The 15,912-nt window shown below is 47.1% G+C and overlaps 1 protein-coding gene across 1 annotated transcript in view; it reads right to left on the bottom strand.

Annotated features, from left to right (window-relative positions):
• Positions 1-2,945: 2,945 nt before the first annotated feature.
• The window catches only part of ATXN1 (ataxin 1), a 223,742-nt gene continuing 210,775 nt past the window's right edge, over positions 2,946-15,912 (bottom strand). The window contains exons 6-7 of the mRNA XM_034063405.1: positions 12,252-14,289; positions 2,946-4,091 (exon numbers count right to left, since the gene is read on the bottom strand). Coding sequence (XP_033919296.1) covers positions 3,561-4,091; positions 12,252-14,129 — 2,409 coding nt within the window. The 5' untranslated portion in view covers positions 14,130-14,289 and the 3' untranslated portion in view covers positions 2,946-3,560. The remainder of the gene's footprint in view (positions 4,092-12,251; positions 14,290-15,912) is intronic.

Below are 15,912 nucleotides of genomic sequence, written 5' to 3'. Positions count from 1 at the left end.
TGGCACTTCCCAGGCATGGGGACTCGCTGCAAGGGATGCTCTGGGGAGAGGCAAAGCCACCACCTTGCAAAGGACTTGGTCTCCAGGGTGGCTTGTCTCTCCCTGATGGGAGCCAGAATTTGTCTGCATGCCATACAGCACTCAGCTGCACTCAGCCGCACTCCGCCTGGATGACACGCAGACATCAATACCTTTATGTTTTTTCCTTTGTTTTTTTCTTTTTCCTGGATCTTTTTTATCATCCAATACAAAAAAGGTTTGTGTTTCCTGGGGCAGGGGATGCTTGACCCTTAATATATTTTCTTTTCTTGGGGAGGGGATGACAGGGGGGGACAGGAAGGGAGTTATTAATAGGGAATCAAAAAAAAGGTAGAAAGAAAACCTATTGAAAAGAAGAATAAAATGAGGGGAGATCAGAAGTGGGTATGAGATCTAGCTAACACCGCACGGGTGAGTCTAAGTTGGCACATAAAGTATTGCACATCCTACGAAAGCCAAAGCATGGAAAGGGACAATTGTTTGGAAAGAACCAGTTATTTTAGAATTCCTCAGTCTGAAATACAAGCACAGAACTAATACATTCCTATTGCTCCAAACTTGTTTTTTTATTATTATTATTTTTTATACTTTTTTTAGTGTTAGTTGAATAGATCCAGTCAGTTTAATAGCCCCTGCTTCCTTATTAACCACAAATGTGTATGCATATGGTTGTACTTGAGATTATCTCTCTTTTCCCGAGTACACGTGAAGCATGGAAATAGTGGTACGACTGTGAACTAAAACTTGTAATTCTTTCTATTCCTTTACCATCAAAGCTTAAAAACAAACAGGAAACAAAACGAAACAATAAATTGCAAGTGCCCTGAGCAGAGTATATGGAAGATTAAGCAACTTCTCTGAGCAGAAATATTAACAAATAAGCACTAACTAAGCAGTGTGACTGTGAGAAGAAACCCACTCAGCTATTTGGTAGCCTGCTGAGAGGTTAATAAAATTCAAGGAAATTCAAGAAAAGTTTCAAGCTATTTTAAATGTATTTCAACTTTTTGGTGCACCCCAGAATACGGTATAAAAACAATTAGGTCTGGTGTGAGCTAAATTTCAAGTAACAAGTCACAGAGTCAAAGCTGGGGTTTGGGGTTAACATTTCTTCTCTTAAATAAAAGCACTGTTATTTCAGGGGAGAGGGAAAATGAGATTTAAAATACATTTGTTCACTTTAGGTTACTGCGTTTCTAACAATGGACTTTTCTTTCCTTTTCTCCCTATCAATCAGTACAGCTTCTTCAAAACTACCTGAAGGATGTGAACTCGCCAACCAAACCCAACGACACAGATGCTCGCTCACGTAGGGCCCCGAGCGCAATCCCACTGAAAGACAACGGGACCTTTCTAGTGGCAGCGACAGGCGTTAGCACTCAGCCCCGGAGTACTTCATACTTGCACCTCCCCGAGGCTCATGCAGGAGGCTGGGTGCACAGCACCTCAAAGGATCCGGCCCTACCTGGGGAAAGAAAAGACTGAATGGCATGAATCCCCCCTGCATCCTACTTGGTTTGTACCAAACTCTTGAAATGTCGCCTTTCCAATGGGAAACGATGCAATTAAAATAACAAATAATAATAATAATAATAAAATAACAATAGGTTTGTTTTCAAAACAAACAAACACCTTGCTTAAGTATAGAAATGTTTCTTGTGGAAAACTCTCTCAGCAAGTCTGAAGAAAAATTCTCAGAGGTGTCCCAGTAGGACCTGGTTCTGTGTGGCAGAAAGACCAAAAATGAACTCTTGAAAGGAACGTAACCCTATGAAATGGCCTAGAGCGTAGGCAGGTTAGTGAGTAATTGCTACATTTGTTTATGCTCTTTCAGAACCCCCCCAACCCACAACATTATTAGGTAAAAACTGCAGGAATACCACACAAATGATAAACTCAAGATGTGCAAATTGCAAGATTCTTTAAAGTCCATCTTTTTCAAAAACACTGGACAATGATTTTTTTTTCCTCTTTCCTTTTTCCTTTCTCATATTTTTTTTCCTTTTATTATGTCAGCTCGCATATGCCTTTAACTCTTTCTCAAGCATTAAAGTTTAAAAAGTGCCTCCTATTAAGTAGTCCTTTGTGGACAATGACTGTCACATACTAGTTCAGTAATTCACATTCATCCCTTTGAAACCACATTAAAACTTTCAGCATCTTGCCTGTGAGAAAACTATACATAGTTGCATGTAATTACAGTGTTGAAGAGATTTGTTTGTTTGTTTGTTGTTGTTGCTTTCCGAGCAGATTAAAGTGAGATACAGTACGTACTGAGTGTTAGACCAGGATGCTCAGCAATAAAGTGTGAACAGCATTTTAAGTGCTTAAAGACATTCTAGGTTCATCTTCAACAGCGGATTCCTGTGTCACACCGCAATTTGAAAGAAGTGGCACCAGTTGTCCATAGTCATGAACTAAAACCAGTACTAGAGTTAAAGATTTGCAATCTAACTGCAAGCCATGGATGCCTGTGATCTCAAAGGGGCAGTATGCGTCTACCTTGTGGAAGCAAATGTCAATGGCGTAACCCGATTGATTTGTCTAACACTGCACAGAAACAGGAGTGAGCCTGAGCCAGGCACATCCATGGAGCCGCAGGCCTCCTCGCACATTCACGCACACCCAAGCCACACACACGCACCAATACCTCCACCACACACTCCCCTGCCCTGCAGGACAACCTGGCAGGGTGACCGGTGCGGAGGCCAGAGAGCCTCCCCACCAGCTGACTCTGGGCAATGGAACTGCACTAGCAAGCAGAAAGGAAATGTTGGTGTGGCAGTTGCTTTTAGGAATAAAAATCAGTGCAGTCAGACCCCATGGGGGGAAAAATATATATATACATATACACACACACAAATATATATATATATATATATATAGTAGAGCCTTGAGTAAGAGTTGGCTTGTTGTTGAAAACATCAGAGACTATCCAATCCTTCTCAATACCACCCATGGGTTGTGTCCTCAGCATCCACCTGGGGTGAGGAAACCTCTTGACCAGCCCGCCACAGAGCCGCAGTCCCTCCTCAGGACTGGCGTGCACGCACGCACATGCACGCTCACACACACACATGCACCCACATGTGACATACACCTCTGCTACAGTTCCCTTCTCCTGACCTCCCCCCCAAAAAACCTGGAACAGGAACCAAAACAACAAAACAAAACAAAAAACAAAACAAGGACAAAAGAAAAACAAAATCACAGCTGGACCCTGTCCTACACGAGGTGTTAGAAAACAGGAGCCATGACAACACATTCATTTCCACTAAGGGTGTGTGAAGCAGATACTGCCCCTTCTGTAGCTCTCGATAAACCTAGTCACTGACAAACACTTGTGGAAAAACATATGCACCAGTCTCCTGCATAATACCAGCTGCAACTATAACAACAAGGTTATAACATAAACCTAAAATAAGATGATAACATGTAAATACTGGGTTATTTAGTCTACAGTACAGTAATCTGGATAAAAATGACAAGGGATAGCCTAATTTCCTTTCCCCAAACGACTTTTACTTTCCTACATTGGATCGACCTTCAATGCAAATCTTAACCTCCTGAGGAATAAAAGAAGGCTTGGGAAGAGTCAAAGGTGGCTCCTCTTCTGATTTCTCTAGTTTTCGTGTTTCGGGGGCTGACCACCTCCTCTTCCTCGTTGCCGGGGGCTTGCTGGGTTCTGTTTTGGTGAGCAAAGGTGCTGCAGGCAATCCTATTTTGTCCGGAAACTTCAGTTCACCGTTCTCAGCTAACATCTGTGCGCTTCCCTGATTAATCCCGTTTTCCTGCTCCGCATACCTGTGTCTACTTCCAGCTAGACTGTCATTCTTTGAATGCTTCAGCAAGATACTAGCTGAGTCCATGGGCTGGCCCTTTTTAATAGAGCCGTTCTTCAGGTTCTTGAGCGTGAGCGATATGCAGACGTCCCCCACCGAGAGTTTGGAGCATGGCAAATCAAAGAGCTGGCTGGTTCTCTCGGGGCAGCAGGATGACCAGCCTTGTCCAAATACAAAAAAAGGGTATTCTACCAAGACTTCCACGCTGACCTGCAGGAAGAGAGGGGACAACAGAGAGAGACAGAGGGAAAGAGAAGAGAGTGTGAGATGACCTGTGTGCATGTGCAGGGCAGGCACCACTTGCTGCCGTGGAGAGGGATAAAGCTAAAATCGCAAAACTGCTGTTCAGTTTCTGCAATATCAGTACATTGACCAGCAGCCTTCACACCTATCCTTGCCACACGACTGCTAATGCTTTCTCCAAGCTCAGCAAGCATACCACAAGGCATCAGTGTGAATCAAGCTTTACCTTTATCCAGCTGCTACAGAAGCTTAAAGGGCAAACGAGCTTTGGCATGTGGCAAACTCCATTCCCTGTCATGCCCCTGTGGTACCTAGAGCCTGTCATCCACGTGTAAATACACTTTCCAAACAGAGGATTGCTCAAGGGAAGCTCAGTTCTGACAGAGTTTTCTAAGCGACCACAAGAGTGTCATCCTCACCTCTGCTCAAACAAACATGTACTTACCAGTGTGAAACAGTTGAAAGCATGCTCATTTCCGAAGGAAGGCCATGAGCATGTACAGAGTTGTAGCAATAAGAGCAGGGAGCATGACCCTGCCTTCTGCCAGCAGCCCTGTTAACCCCTCCAGTTTCTTCCCTTCTCACACCTGCTCTCATGCTTTGCAGTTGAGTTGACCTCCTGCACTTCCTCAGGGAGAGAGGATCATTTCTCCTCCTCCTTCTGCAATTCCTGCACTGGGTCTCCTTTTCTGCACTCTGTTCCTTTCCCCTTACTTTAAAAAACACATCTGGTTATGAATCCTACCTAACCATTTTACAGGAAGCTGCCACAGCCAGGAGAACAGACCAGCAATGGGCACTCACTGCTCCTTGACCTTTTGAATGCTGGGCCTTGAGGTCCCAACATGATAAAAAGCACCTAAATACCTGCTTATCTTTGCACCTGTCAGCAGTTTAGTGCTCACTGAACAATGTTGTGTCTGCAGGCTCAAACATTTGATACGGCCCCACACTATTCACCACCCATGGGGCCAAGTGCCCACCCCAGCACATCACACGAGGGCAAGAAATTTGGACCAATACTTTTTTTAACACTTGGCATGTGATTTTAATTTGCTGTGTGTGGCACAAGTGAGGTCTGTTACTTTAAGAGAATGGCTTATACTGAAGTCCAATATCCATGGCTCTGCTTCCAAGGTCCCTGTGTCCTTAGGAGCTCTTCTCAGGCATGGTGGGCAAGATCTTGTTCTCATATTGTAACCCTTGTTTGGTAGGGGCTGAAGGGTAGAAGAACAGCTGATTACAAGTGCTCATCTCATTTCTGAGGCACCCAGCAGGCATGGAGCATACCAGCTGCCTGGAGAGCCTTCCCTGTCCCTGAACGCAGACTTACTTGAAAGGAACATCACAGCAGGCTTATGAAGCCATCTCTCACCTTGTAAGCGAGTAACGCTGTCATACCGAGCATAACTTTGTATCGTCAAAAGCAGATTTCAACATCAAAGAACAGAAGCAGTTTGAGATGCAGAGTGCACTCCAGTGTTCAAACACCTTTGTTCATAACATTAAGTGTGAACCTTGGGATGAATTTGCATGGCCTGTCTCCCAGAAGAGGTTGGACTCAATTGCAGTACAGCACCCGGCAGCCCTGATGCTTTCTTGCTAGTGCTGCTTACCCTCAGAGACACCCTGCCCAGAAGCAGAGCCAGAGGTACCTTTGCAGTTCTCCATGCCTTTTGGGCAGGAAGACTTGATCAGGGATGTCCCACAGTTCAGATGGGGACTTAGAACCAGGAACCCAAAGATTACCTTCAGATACTGACTATGCCTCCAACTGGTTAAGCCCATGCCATGCACTAGCAGTCAACTGCTGTTTATGACACAGTTGATAATGACAGAAAAAGACCTTATGATGTCTATAAATATACGCTATGTACCTCTGCAACTAGGCCAATGAGTAACACTGCATGCATTATCCTGCCACTCCACCTGCCCAACACAGTAAGCCACTATATAAGGAATTTCAAAAAGAACAGTTTAGAGGCACAAGATAACCCCCAACACATCAATTTCTGTCATATTAAACCTTTTCCAACCACAACTGTCTACCAAGAGTCATCTACACACATGGCAATAGTGTGGGATAGTGTAAGCAACAGGACCTGGTTTATGGTCTGACCTATGGAGAAAGTAGGGTGAGGTAACCATGAAAGTCCCATCCTTCTATGTCGTTGGATAGAAAACACTCCAGTGCCAGATTTGCCTAAGTATTTGCTAGAGTCTGGGATCTTATTCCATACATATGCATCTTAGCAGGGGGTCTGACTGGGAGAAGTGGTCAATATCCATATCTCCCATAGACTTAAATGGAAACCACTCTCTACACAGAGCTGTGGGCTCCCTAATGGATCATTCAGTGGACACAGCTTTTTCCCTTTATATTACTATGTCTCTCCAATTTGTTCCTTCCTGCCTGCTGTATTTTTTTCCCTTCTTTTTCTGCTTTCCCATCCTTGTCAAAAGCTATTTGTATCTGTGGGAATCGTACATGCCTGTGTGCATCATACTCGCTGACACAAGTTCCTCTTGATGTGAACACACTTTCACCTCATGTGGCATCCAAAACACTTGCCTGAACTGTCAATCACTGAAACAAATCCCAGAATTGGTGGTGGTGATAATGTGTAACACCAAATAATAAAGATGGTGAAATGCCAGAATTTCCATGATCTGTTCACAGTGTGCATGTAGCACTATCAATTTGAAATGGGCTCCCTCATGATTATCAAGCCCTGTTTTAGCTGTCTGCTTCTGGATTCAGCTTCCTTGGGATTTAAGATAACAATTCTCTACAAGCAATAGCAGTCAAAGCCCTTTAAAGTGTTAAAGTTCAGTAAAAACAACAGTACATAACTTTTTTTCTGCACTAAACCACTACAAATTAATTTTAAATCTCACTCTCCCAGTATCATCCCATGATTAATGTAGAAGAAAAAGAAGTTTGGAACTTGTTTTCCAGCTATTACAACAATAAAGCAAGAAACGAAAATCTTAGTCGCTCTTCAAGCACAATGAGGCCCTACTGCAAACTATATTTCTTTTTCTATTTTTTTAAGACTGACTAGTGAAAACCCCCACAACTGTTCAGTGCAGCCACTGAGTATCGGTGGTTTTCTATAACCCTTTGTAATTTTATTTCTCAGCCGAACGCAGTAGGTAAGGTAGGCAATTCAAACTGCTCAGGAAACCCTGGCTGGAGCTGGAACATGGATGATAGGTGCTGAAAGATCTGATGCCCGGAAAATATCCTTCCCATCATTCAGAAATGCAGCAACTTTAGTCTCGGGGCTTGCTGCTGCAACCAATGCAACAAGCACTAAAGGAAAAGATGCCTAATAAAAGTGGTTTGAGTGAACTGTATTTTAATCAATGTAAATATGCATTTTCCAATTAAGTGGCATCAGGTTTCCCTGTATTATTAACATGTGATGAAATGAGGAGTGGCAGGCTGAAACAAAGAGAAGGAAGTGGCTCTGGAACCAGTGTACAATTAAGCAGCGGAGATCTCCACAGAAGGTTTTGTTGCTGCTGTGAAAGATTCCTTGGGTCCAAAAAAGAACTAACTGTGCAGCTTGGTGGAATAGAAGATCTCCCTCTCACAGAGAGAAGTCTCTGCAGTGCCATTCTCCCACATGATGTCCCTTACTCTGAGACTCTGGGACTCCTAATGTTCCCACCACGCCAAACAACACCTTCCTTCACCCTGTACAACATGTGGTCTGGTGGGCATCCACCGGATGCATCTAGCCCAGCTGTACTACATCATTATTATAACAAATGCCTCCAGGCTTGAAGATTAGGGGCTACTGCTCTCCATGTGATCCCACCATTCCTCAGGAGAAGCAACCTCTATCCACAAGTTTACTGGCTGCTGAGTTTATCACATGAGCTCTTATCTGCTGCGCTCCCAGAATTCAGTAATACGTATCCAAAGACAGATCACAGCTGCCTCATCACTAGGAGGAAAAGGACTTATTGCCCCATGACCAGGGGCCATGGGCATCACATGAGGGGAAGGTTCAGAAAGATCTCCATCTGCAGCAGTGAACTGAGTCAGCATCTCTTTTTCCTTGTCTGTTACAGTGCGAAAGATAATGAAAAGGAGAGTGCAGAGTAAAAGAAGTAACTGGTTTGTTTGTCTGTGTGCAGATACAAGGGGAAAACTAAACTGGAGGATAGTCCAAAAAAAATACACACTAAACAAAACTAGCCAGAGCTACTAACTAGACACTCTAACAGGACTTTTCCATCTCCAATGTCTATGATTCTGCTTTGTTTACTTTTAAGGAAAATTAAGAACTGTAAGTGCAAGGTCCTGCACCTGGGTTGGAGCAATCCCAGGCACAGCTACAGGTTGGGCAGAGAAGAAATTCAGAGCAGCCCTGTGGAGAAGGACTTGGGGGTGTTAGTCAATGAGAAAATGAACATGAGCCAGCTTCAGTGTGTGCGCGCAGCCCAGAAAGCCAACCGTATCCTGGGCTGCATCAAAAGGAGCGTGACCAGGAGGTTGAAGGAGGTGATCCTGCCCCTCTGCTCTGCTCTTGTGAGACCTCACTTGGAGTATTGTGTGCAGTTCTGGTGTCCTCAGCATAAAAAGGACATGGAACTGTTGGAACAAGTCCAGAGGAGGGTCACAAGGATGATCAGGGGACTGGAGCACCTCCCATATGAAGACAGGCTGAGAAAGTTGGGGCTGTTCAGCCTGGAGAAGAGAAGGCTGCATGGAGACCTCATGGCAGCCTTCCAGTATCTGAAGGGGGCCTACAAGGGATGCTGGGGAGGGACTCTTCATTAGGGACTGTAGTGACAGGACAAGGGGTAAAGGGTTCAAACTTAAACAGGGAAAGTTTAGATTGGATATAAGGAAGAAATTCTTTACTGTGAGGGTGGTGAGGCACTGGAATGGGTTGCCCAGGGAAGTTGTGAATGCTCCAGTCCCTGGCAGTGTTCAAGACCAGGCTGAACAAGACCTTGCATGGCATGGTTAATGTGAGTTGTCCCTGCCCATGGCAGGGGGGGTTGGAACTATATGGTCTTAAGGTCCTTTCCAACCCTAACTGTTCTATGATTCTATGATTTTTCTTTCTAAGCTATACCTGAGGAATGATTAGGAACTGAAATGCAGGGATGAAAGCAAGCATTTCAGAGAACTTCGTTTGCACCTCCTGTGTATTTTGGCCTTAACATTAATGGAGGTAAATTACTGGCTTCCTCTTGTTCTTGGCAGCAAAAGAAACAACAGGTAATAATGATGAAAGTGTTATTACAAGAATAATATGTGGAATTGCAACAAGATGCAGATCCATGGGTCTTTTCTTATAGCAACTTGAATGCAGAGGAATAACAGCTAGACTTCGGGTTCTGGTCCAGTTGATATTTACTTGACTTCTTCCTAATCCAGAGTAGGGATGCTATAAAATGGAAACCTCGCATCCCTCCAGGGCTAAGGCCAGCTATTTCACAAAAAAGGCATGTAGCTTTAGGTAGGTTAATTTTCCTCTAGGTTTCATACCTGGAAGAGGGTTTGATTTGTCAGGTGATTGGAAGACAGGGAAAGGAGGGAGGATGACCTCTTTTCTGCTTCAGTGTTGTGCTGGGGAGGGGCTGCTGTGGGCTTACAGTGATAGGATACAATAGCAGCTGCATGGTGCCTCCCTGTTGACATTACAGTTGCACAGGCTCAGCTAAAAATAATCTCCTACCTCTGTCCCTCAATTGGAGAGAAAATTAGCTAATGTTTGCACAGAGCCTGAAAATACAAATTCATCACTATTATAATGACTTCCCAGAGATCCCTGGGAAGAGTACGCAAGTGAGCCAAAGCTAATGATAACAATGCTATTTTTGTATGGCACTTACTCTTTACAACTTATCCCTTGATAATACCATTTGAAAAGCTCCCTCCTTCCAGAAGTATGTATGCAACTGGAACTTAATTGTAATTTAATACTTTGCCAAGCTACACTACACACGCAGATACATCCCCCCTGTACTTCAGAGTCAAGAGGTATTTAAGTGCAGCAGCACCACGGTGCCACTGCTCAGAGCAGCACGACTAAATACTGTTCTTGCAACAAGAAGTCTAAGCCCTCTTCATGTTAGGCAATTTTCTAACGAGTAATGATTGCTGTACACCTGCTAATAAAGCTAAATGCTTTCACGTAACAACGCTAGGCTGAGGGAGGTCACAGAGACTTCAAGCACAGAGAAGCATTCCCTCTCTCTCTCTGTCTCAACCCAGGCAAGGGAAAACCGTCAGAGCTGTCCCTGCTATGCAGGGACACAGCTGATCTGGGAAGAGACCCAAGTCCTGGAATCTGCAGGAAACCTAAATTAAACCCTCGTTTCTAATCATATCTCTACGTGACTCGCCCTCCATTCTGGAAGCATCCCTGGTGGGAAACACAGCTGGGGAGTATTTTGGCTGCGATGATGTCAGCCTGCTCCTGATAGGCTTCTCCGTAAGGTGCCACTGCTGGGTGAGACCCATGTGCCTGGCCCTGGATTTTTACAGGCTCGGCTTGCTTTCTGCCAGAGGATGGCACTCCACCCCCTGCAAAGGCGTTCTTCCTAGTGCCCAGGACTACACAGCACATCGCCTGCATTGACACATCAGTGAACGAGATATGACACAAGTGCTACCTGCTAATCTGTACCCCTTCTGCTGGTGCAGGGACTGCTGGCCTGGCTGCAGGGAGAGAAGCAAGAGCGAGATAAAAACTGCCAATGGAAGATCGCTACTTTTGAAAACTCATTAATCAAAGCACCAGGGCAAATTACAGTAACTGGTCCTGATCCCAGGACAGTTCTTCTCATCACAAAGCCCAAAATGCACCAAATTGCAGTTGAGCAGTGTGTGTGTGTGTGGGGGGGGGGGGGGGTGGGGTGGGGTGGTGGTGTGGGGAAATCACATCTTTATACTGAAAGCATGAGAGGCCCAACTTCTATCAGCTGTGCAGATGCACGCACACACATGAACAAAACTACACAGGGAATCTGCATGTTAGATATGAGAAAGGGGATATGTCATATGTAGCAATTTACCATGTACGCACAACTGGGGAAGGAGAGGCCACAGACTGGTGTCTGCTCCTCAGTACCATCACTGTTTTTCTTCTCCAAACTCAGCCTGAGGTGCTTTCCTACATATGTCCACATCCAACTCCTCAATCCCCCTCTCTCATTATGGTTCTCCAGTGCTGAGGGTGTGTCAGTGAGTTATAGATGTTGCAGTTCAAGTTATAGATGTTCTAGTTCGCAGCACTCAAACTAAACGAAACAGATTTGCAATGAGATTATTTAGACTGAGTACCTATAGGAAGCAAAATGCTATCCTGTACATCTGAACTGCTTCAGTCTCAGTGCAGCAGAATCTACACTGCTCAGAAAATGGACAGCAGCATGATGATGCTTTATGTATTAGCTCTCAATATGTGTTAGTTCTCAACCTAAAATACCTTTGGGAAGTTACAGGTTTCCTTTCTACATTGCAGACCAATGAGAAACAAAAGTCAGAAGCACAGCCCAGCCACATAGATGTTTTTTTCTTTCAGAATTTCCCTTGAACACACCATTATGTAAGCTATGCAGTGTCTAAACCATCTGCAACTGAAGCCTCCATAGGACTCTGTAGTGGTTTCAACAACTTAGGTGTGTGATGGAGCCACTCCCAGGCAGTTCCAAGTTTTCAAGCCACAGAAATTCACTGCCTTGTGCCCTACCTATCTCTTAAGAGTAGTATTTGAGCTGAATCTAACCTGAGCTTTCTAGTGCGGAAGGTAAAAAGTCACCTATCAAAATGCAAAATATATCCTCTCGTACTGCTTACGCCATTTTATATTTTAATCAAAACCCATGTAATTCTTCTTGTGGGTTCTCCAATGTAAGAAAGACCTGGTTTACATCCAAGAGGCTACAATTATCACCAGTGTGACCCTGGTGGCTCCCCTGGCATGGCAGAAGGCACGCGTTTTGGACCATAGTTTGTATCATGGATGGATGTGGATGACAAAGAACCACCCCCGTGCAGATCCAAAGTGACTGAGATGTTCTGAAGAAAGCTGCACCTGGGGGAACACAGGGTGTACCCCAATCCAACACCCCTACCCCACCATGCATTGCCATTACCTGTGCTCGATGCTCCCCAACTGCAAACTGTATCACGGCAATGCCTGGGCTATGGCTGTCTTCAATCCTCTCCACAGTGCTGGAGTCTATTTTCAGGTCATTGCTAATTTCTGCGCTCTGTATGAAGTCTTCTGTTTTCAAGTCCTCTACTTTCTTCAGCTCCCCGTTTGCCAGCTGAATGATCGACCCCTTCATGAAGTAGGGGGGCAGCGTGGGGGGCGCGGCGGCGGGGGAAGCGATGGACTGCACCACAGGCAGGTGGATCTGTGCCTGCACCATGGTGGCCTGGTAGGCGGGCTGGGTGGTGAGGGGCTCCGCGCTGAAGTTCTCGCTCTTGGGGACGGCGGTGGTGACGAACGTGTGAGGCACTGCTGCAAACTGAGGAGACGACGTGACAATTGCAGGTGCGACTCCTGACGGCTCGACGTCCGCACTGCCGACTGGTATCAGCAGGGACTGGGTGCCAGGGATCACGAGGTGCTGCGGCAGGCTGCCATGGTATCCGATGGCTTGCTGCTGACCACTCAGGTAGCCGATCACCGGTGGCTGGGTCCCGGCGTAGAAGGCTGTTGCCGGCAGCCCGACAGGGAGTTGCTCGGAGGCGCTGTGGGTAGTCTGAATGACGGTGTGAGGGGACAACGTGGCCACTGCCTTCACCCCCTCGTGGCCCAGGGCCTGCTGCGGAGACAAAGCGTAGGACCTGTGGGCTGGCTTTCCTAAGTGCAAGCTTCCCTTGTCATTGAGGGCTGATGGAGAGGTCTCACGGTTGGTGGCCTGCTGCACCTCTATGTCTGCTGTGGGTGTGCTGCTGTTGGGGACTACCATGATGGAGGCTCGGACACCTGAGGAATCCCGCGTGCCGTACTCGGCAGGGCTCGAGTGGACCACCACGTGCCTGGTCTCGTAGTGATGGGGAACTGGTTTATTGCCTGCTTTGACTAGACCCATGTCGGCGGAGGGCGAAATGCCGTATCTCCGGCTCTTCTCAATCTCGCCATTCAGTACCTCCTTGGCCTGCATCGCCTGCAGCCGGCTGCTCTCAGGCTTCTTGGGGGGATCCCTGGTGATGAAGTGGCCCCCCGAGTCAGTGTACTGCACGACTACTTGCGAGGAAGGGCCGAGCGTGAGGGTGTGTGGGATCACTGTCTGATGGGGGTGCAGAGGGACCGGGATGGTTGGAGGAGAGACATTTCTGACAGTGCCCTGGGAAGAGCTGGAAATATGGACGTACTGGTTCTGCTGGGTGGGTGGAGGAGACCCAGCAGCGATCAGTCCAGGCGTCCTGACCAGGTGCGGCTCAACTTTGTGCCCCTGCTGGCTTAAGCCGCTCATGCTGGCCAGTAAAGTGGAATAAGCCTCCAGCTGGGAGCGCTGGTTTGGAGTGGTTGCAACGGCCGTGGCTGCCACGGCGCCGGTTGCAGAATTGGCTGTTGGGGAAATCAGCTGTGAGGGGATGAATCCGGTGTACGACCCGCTGTACTGGGGCCCGACGAACTGGAAGGTGTGTTGTAGGTGCGTGTACTGCACAGGGGAAATGGGGGTCCCTGACTGGGAGAGGGCAGGCGAGTACACCGTGGGAAGGGTGGTGGAGGCTGGAACGGACCTGGGCGCGCTCGGTGGAGAATAGTCCAGCCCTGCAGACAGCGACTTGTGCAAACCCTGCTGCAAGCCTGCCTCCACCGACGATGTCCCCCCAGGCCGGTGCCGGCTCCCCAGGCTGCCCTGGCTGCTGGGTGTGCTGGGGAGCCATGCTAGGTTATCTGCACGGTGGTTTTCGTTTGGCAGGACCGGCTTCACCTCTGAAGGCAGGCTGGTGGCAGGGATTTCTCGCTTCTTAGGTGGCAGGCATTCATTGCTCCGCTCTTGGTTGGATTTCATCTTTCGCCGTCCCCCCTCCACTGTGCTTGCTTCACTGTCTGGCTGGCTCTGATTTCAGTCTGATAAAAGGAAAGTCACATTTGATTTCTGCAAGGGATCCAGTGACTTCATGAGGAATCATCTCCCCGTGAGCACAATCCTCCGACAGCTCCTCTGGATTCTGCAACGAGAGGGCGGGCAAGGGAGGGGGGAAGTCACACTGTAAGCACTGAGAAATGAGAATGAATGAGCAGACACCCCGAAACAGCAAGTGAGAAAAAGAAAAACCTCAGGGAAAAAAGGCCCACAAACAGTAGGCATTGCCTCTCTTGTGTCAAGGAATAGTTGACAGCTGCGCTGTAAACGACAATGAAAAATCTTTAAAGCAATGGATATGTCTGCTAAAGCATCAGGAAAACAATTAAAGCTTTAGGCATATAAGAAACTCTCTGGCCCTAACTTGCCACATTTAGCAAGGTTCACTTGCTGAATTTCCCTAGGTTCACCTTTTTCTTTCTCTCCCTGTTTCTAAGGTGCCCGGTTCACTCTTCCAGCCTCTGCTTCTCCTGCAACAATGACATTGCCTTCACCCTGATGTGTCCTAAAAAGCACAGGAGCATGGCAAGGAACCCTGAGGAACAGGCATGCGCTAAATATTTACATTAGCAACAAGTAGTTGTTAGTGGTGCAGAGGGAAGGTGGTGGATGACTCCTGAACCCCTCGAACCCCCGCGTCACCCACAGGGTGACTTCATATCACACCAGGCAGGGCTGTAGAGGCAGCAGCTGCCCCTGTCCCCCTCCACACCACTGCTCATTCAGGGGCATACATGCCCTTCATCTACCAGCCTGAGCCAGAGATGGCTCTGAGCCAGGTTTTTAATGTGTGGGTTTTCTTCCCCAGCACTTTGAAATCCCCCTGCTACTGACACCTCACATGCAGGGGCCCAGGCAGCACTCTGCAGTGGGAGATGCTCCCTGTCATGCACAGATTGGCTGCAGCCAGGTGCTGGTACCATCCGCATCTCTTGTGGGATATGATCCCTCTGTTTCGGATTATATTTTTGATCATGGAGGCTGCAGGTATCATAGAATCATAGAACAGTTAGGGTTGGAAAGGACCTTAAGACCATCTAGTTCCAACCCCCCTGCCATGGGCAGGGACAGCCCACACTAAGCCATGTCACCCAAGGCTTCATCCAACCTGGTCTTGAACACTGCCAGGGATGGAGCATTCACAACCTCCCTGGGCAACCCATTCCAGTGCCTCACCACCCTCACAGTAAAGAACTTCTTCCTTATATCCAATCTAAACCTCCCTGTTTAAGTTTTAACCTGTTACCTCTTGTCCTATCACTACAGTCTCTAATGAAGAATCCCTCCCCAGCATCCCTATAGACCCCCTTCAGATACTGGAAGGCTGCTATGAGGTCTCCACGCAGCCTTCTCTTCTCCAGGCTGAACAGCCCCAACTTTCTCAGCCTGTCTTCATACAGGAGGTGCTCCAATCTCCTGATCATCCTTGTGGCCCTCCTCTGGACTTGTTCCAACAGTTCCATGTCCTTTGTATGTTGAGGACACCAGAACTGCACACAATACTGCAAGTGGGGTCTCATGAGAGCAGAGTAGAGGGGCAGGATCACCTCCTTCGACCTGCTGGTCACACTCCTCTTGATGCAGCCCAGGATACGGTTGGCTTTCTGGGCTGTGAGTGCACACTGAAGCCGGCTCATGTTCATTTTCTCATTGACCAACACCCCCAAGTCCTTCTCCACAGGGCTGCTCTGAATCTCTTCTCTGCCCA

This window comes from Melopsittacus undulatus, chromosome 1 (genome assembly GCF_012275295.1).
Source record: "Melopsittacus undulatus isolate bMelUnd1 chromosome 1, bMelUnd1.mat.Z, whole genome shotgun sequence".
Classification (NCBI taxonomy): Eukaryota; Metazoa; Chordata; class Aves; order Psittaciformes; family Psittaculidae; genus Melopsittacus; species Melopsittacus undulatus.
This window is presented reverse-complemented; position numbering and strand designations above follow the sequence as displayed.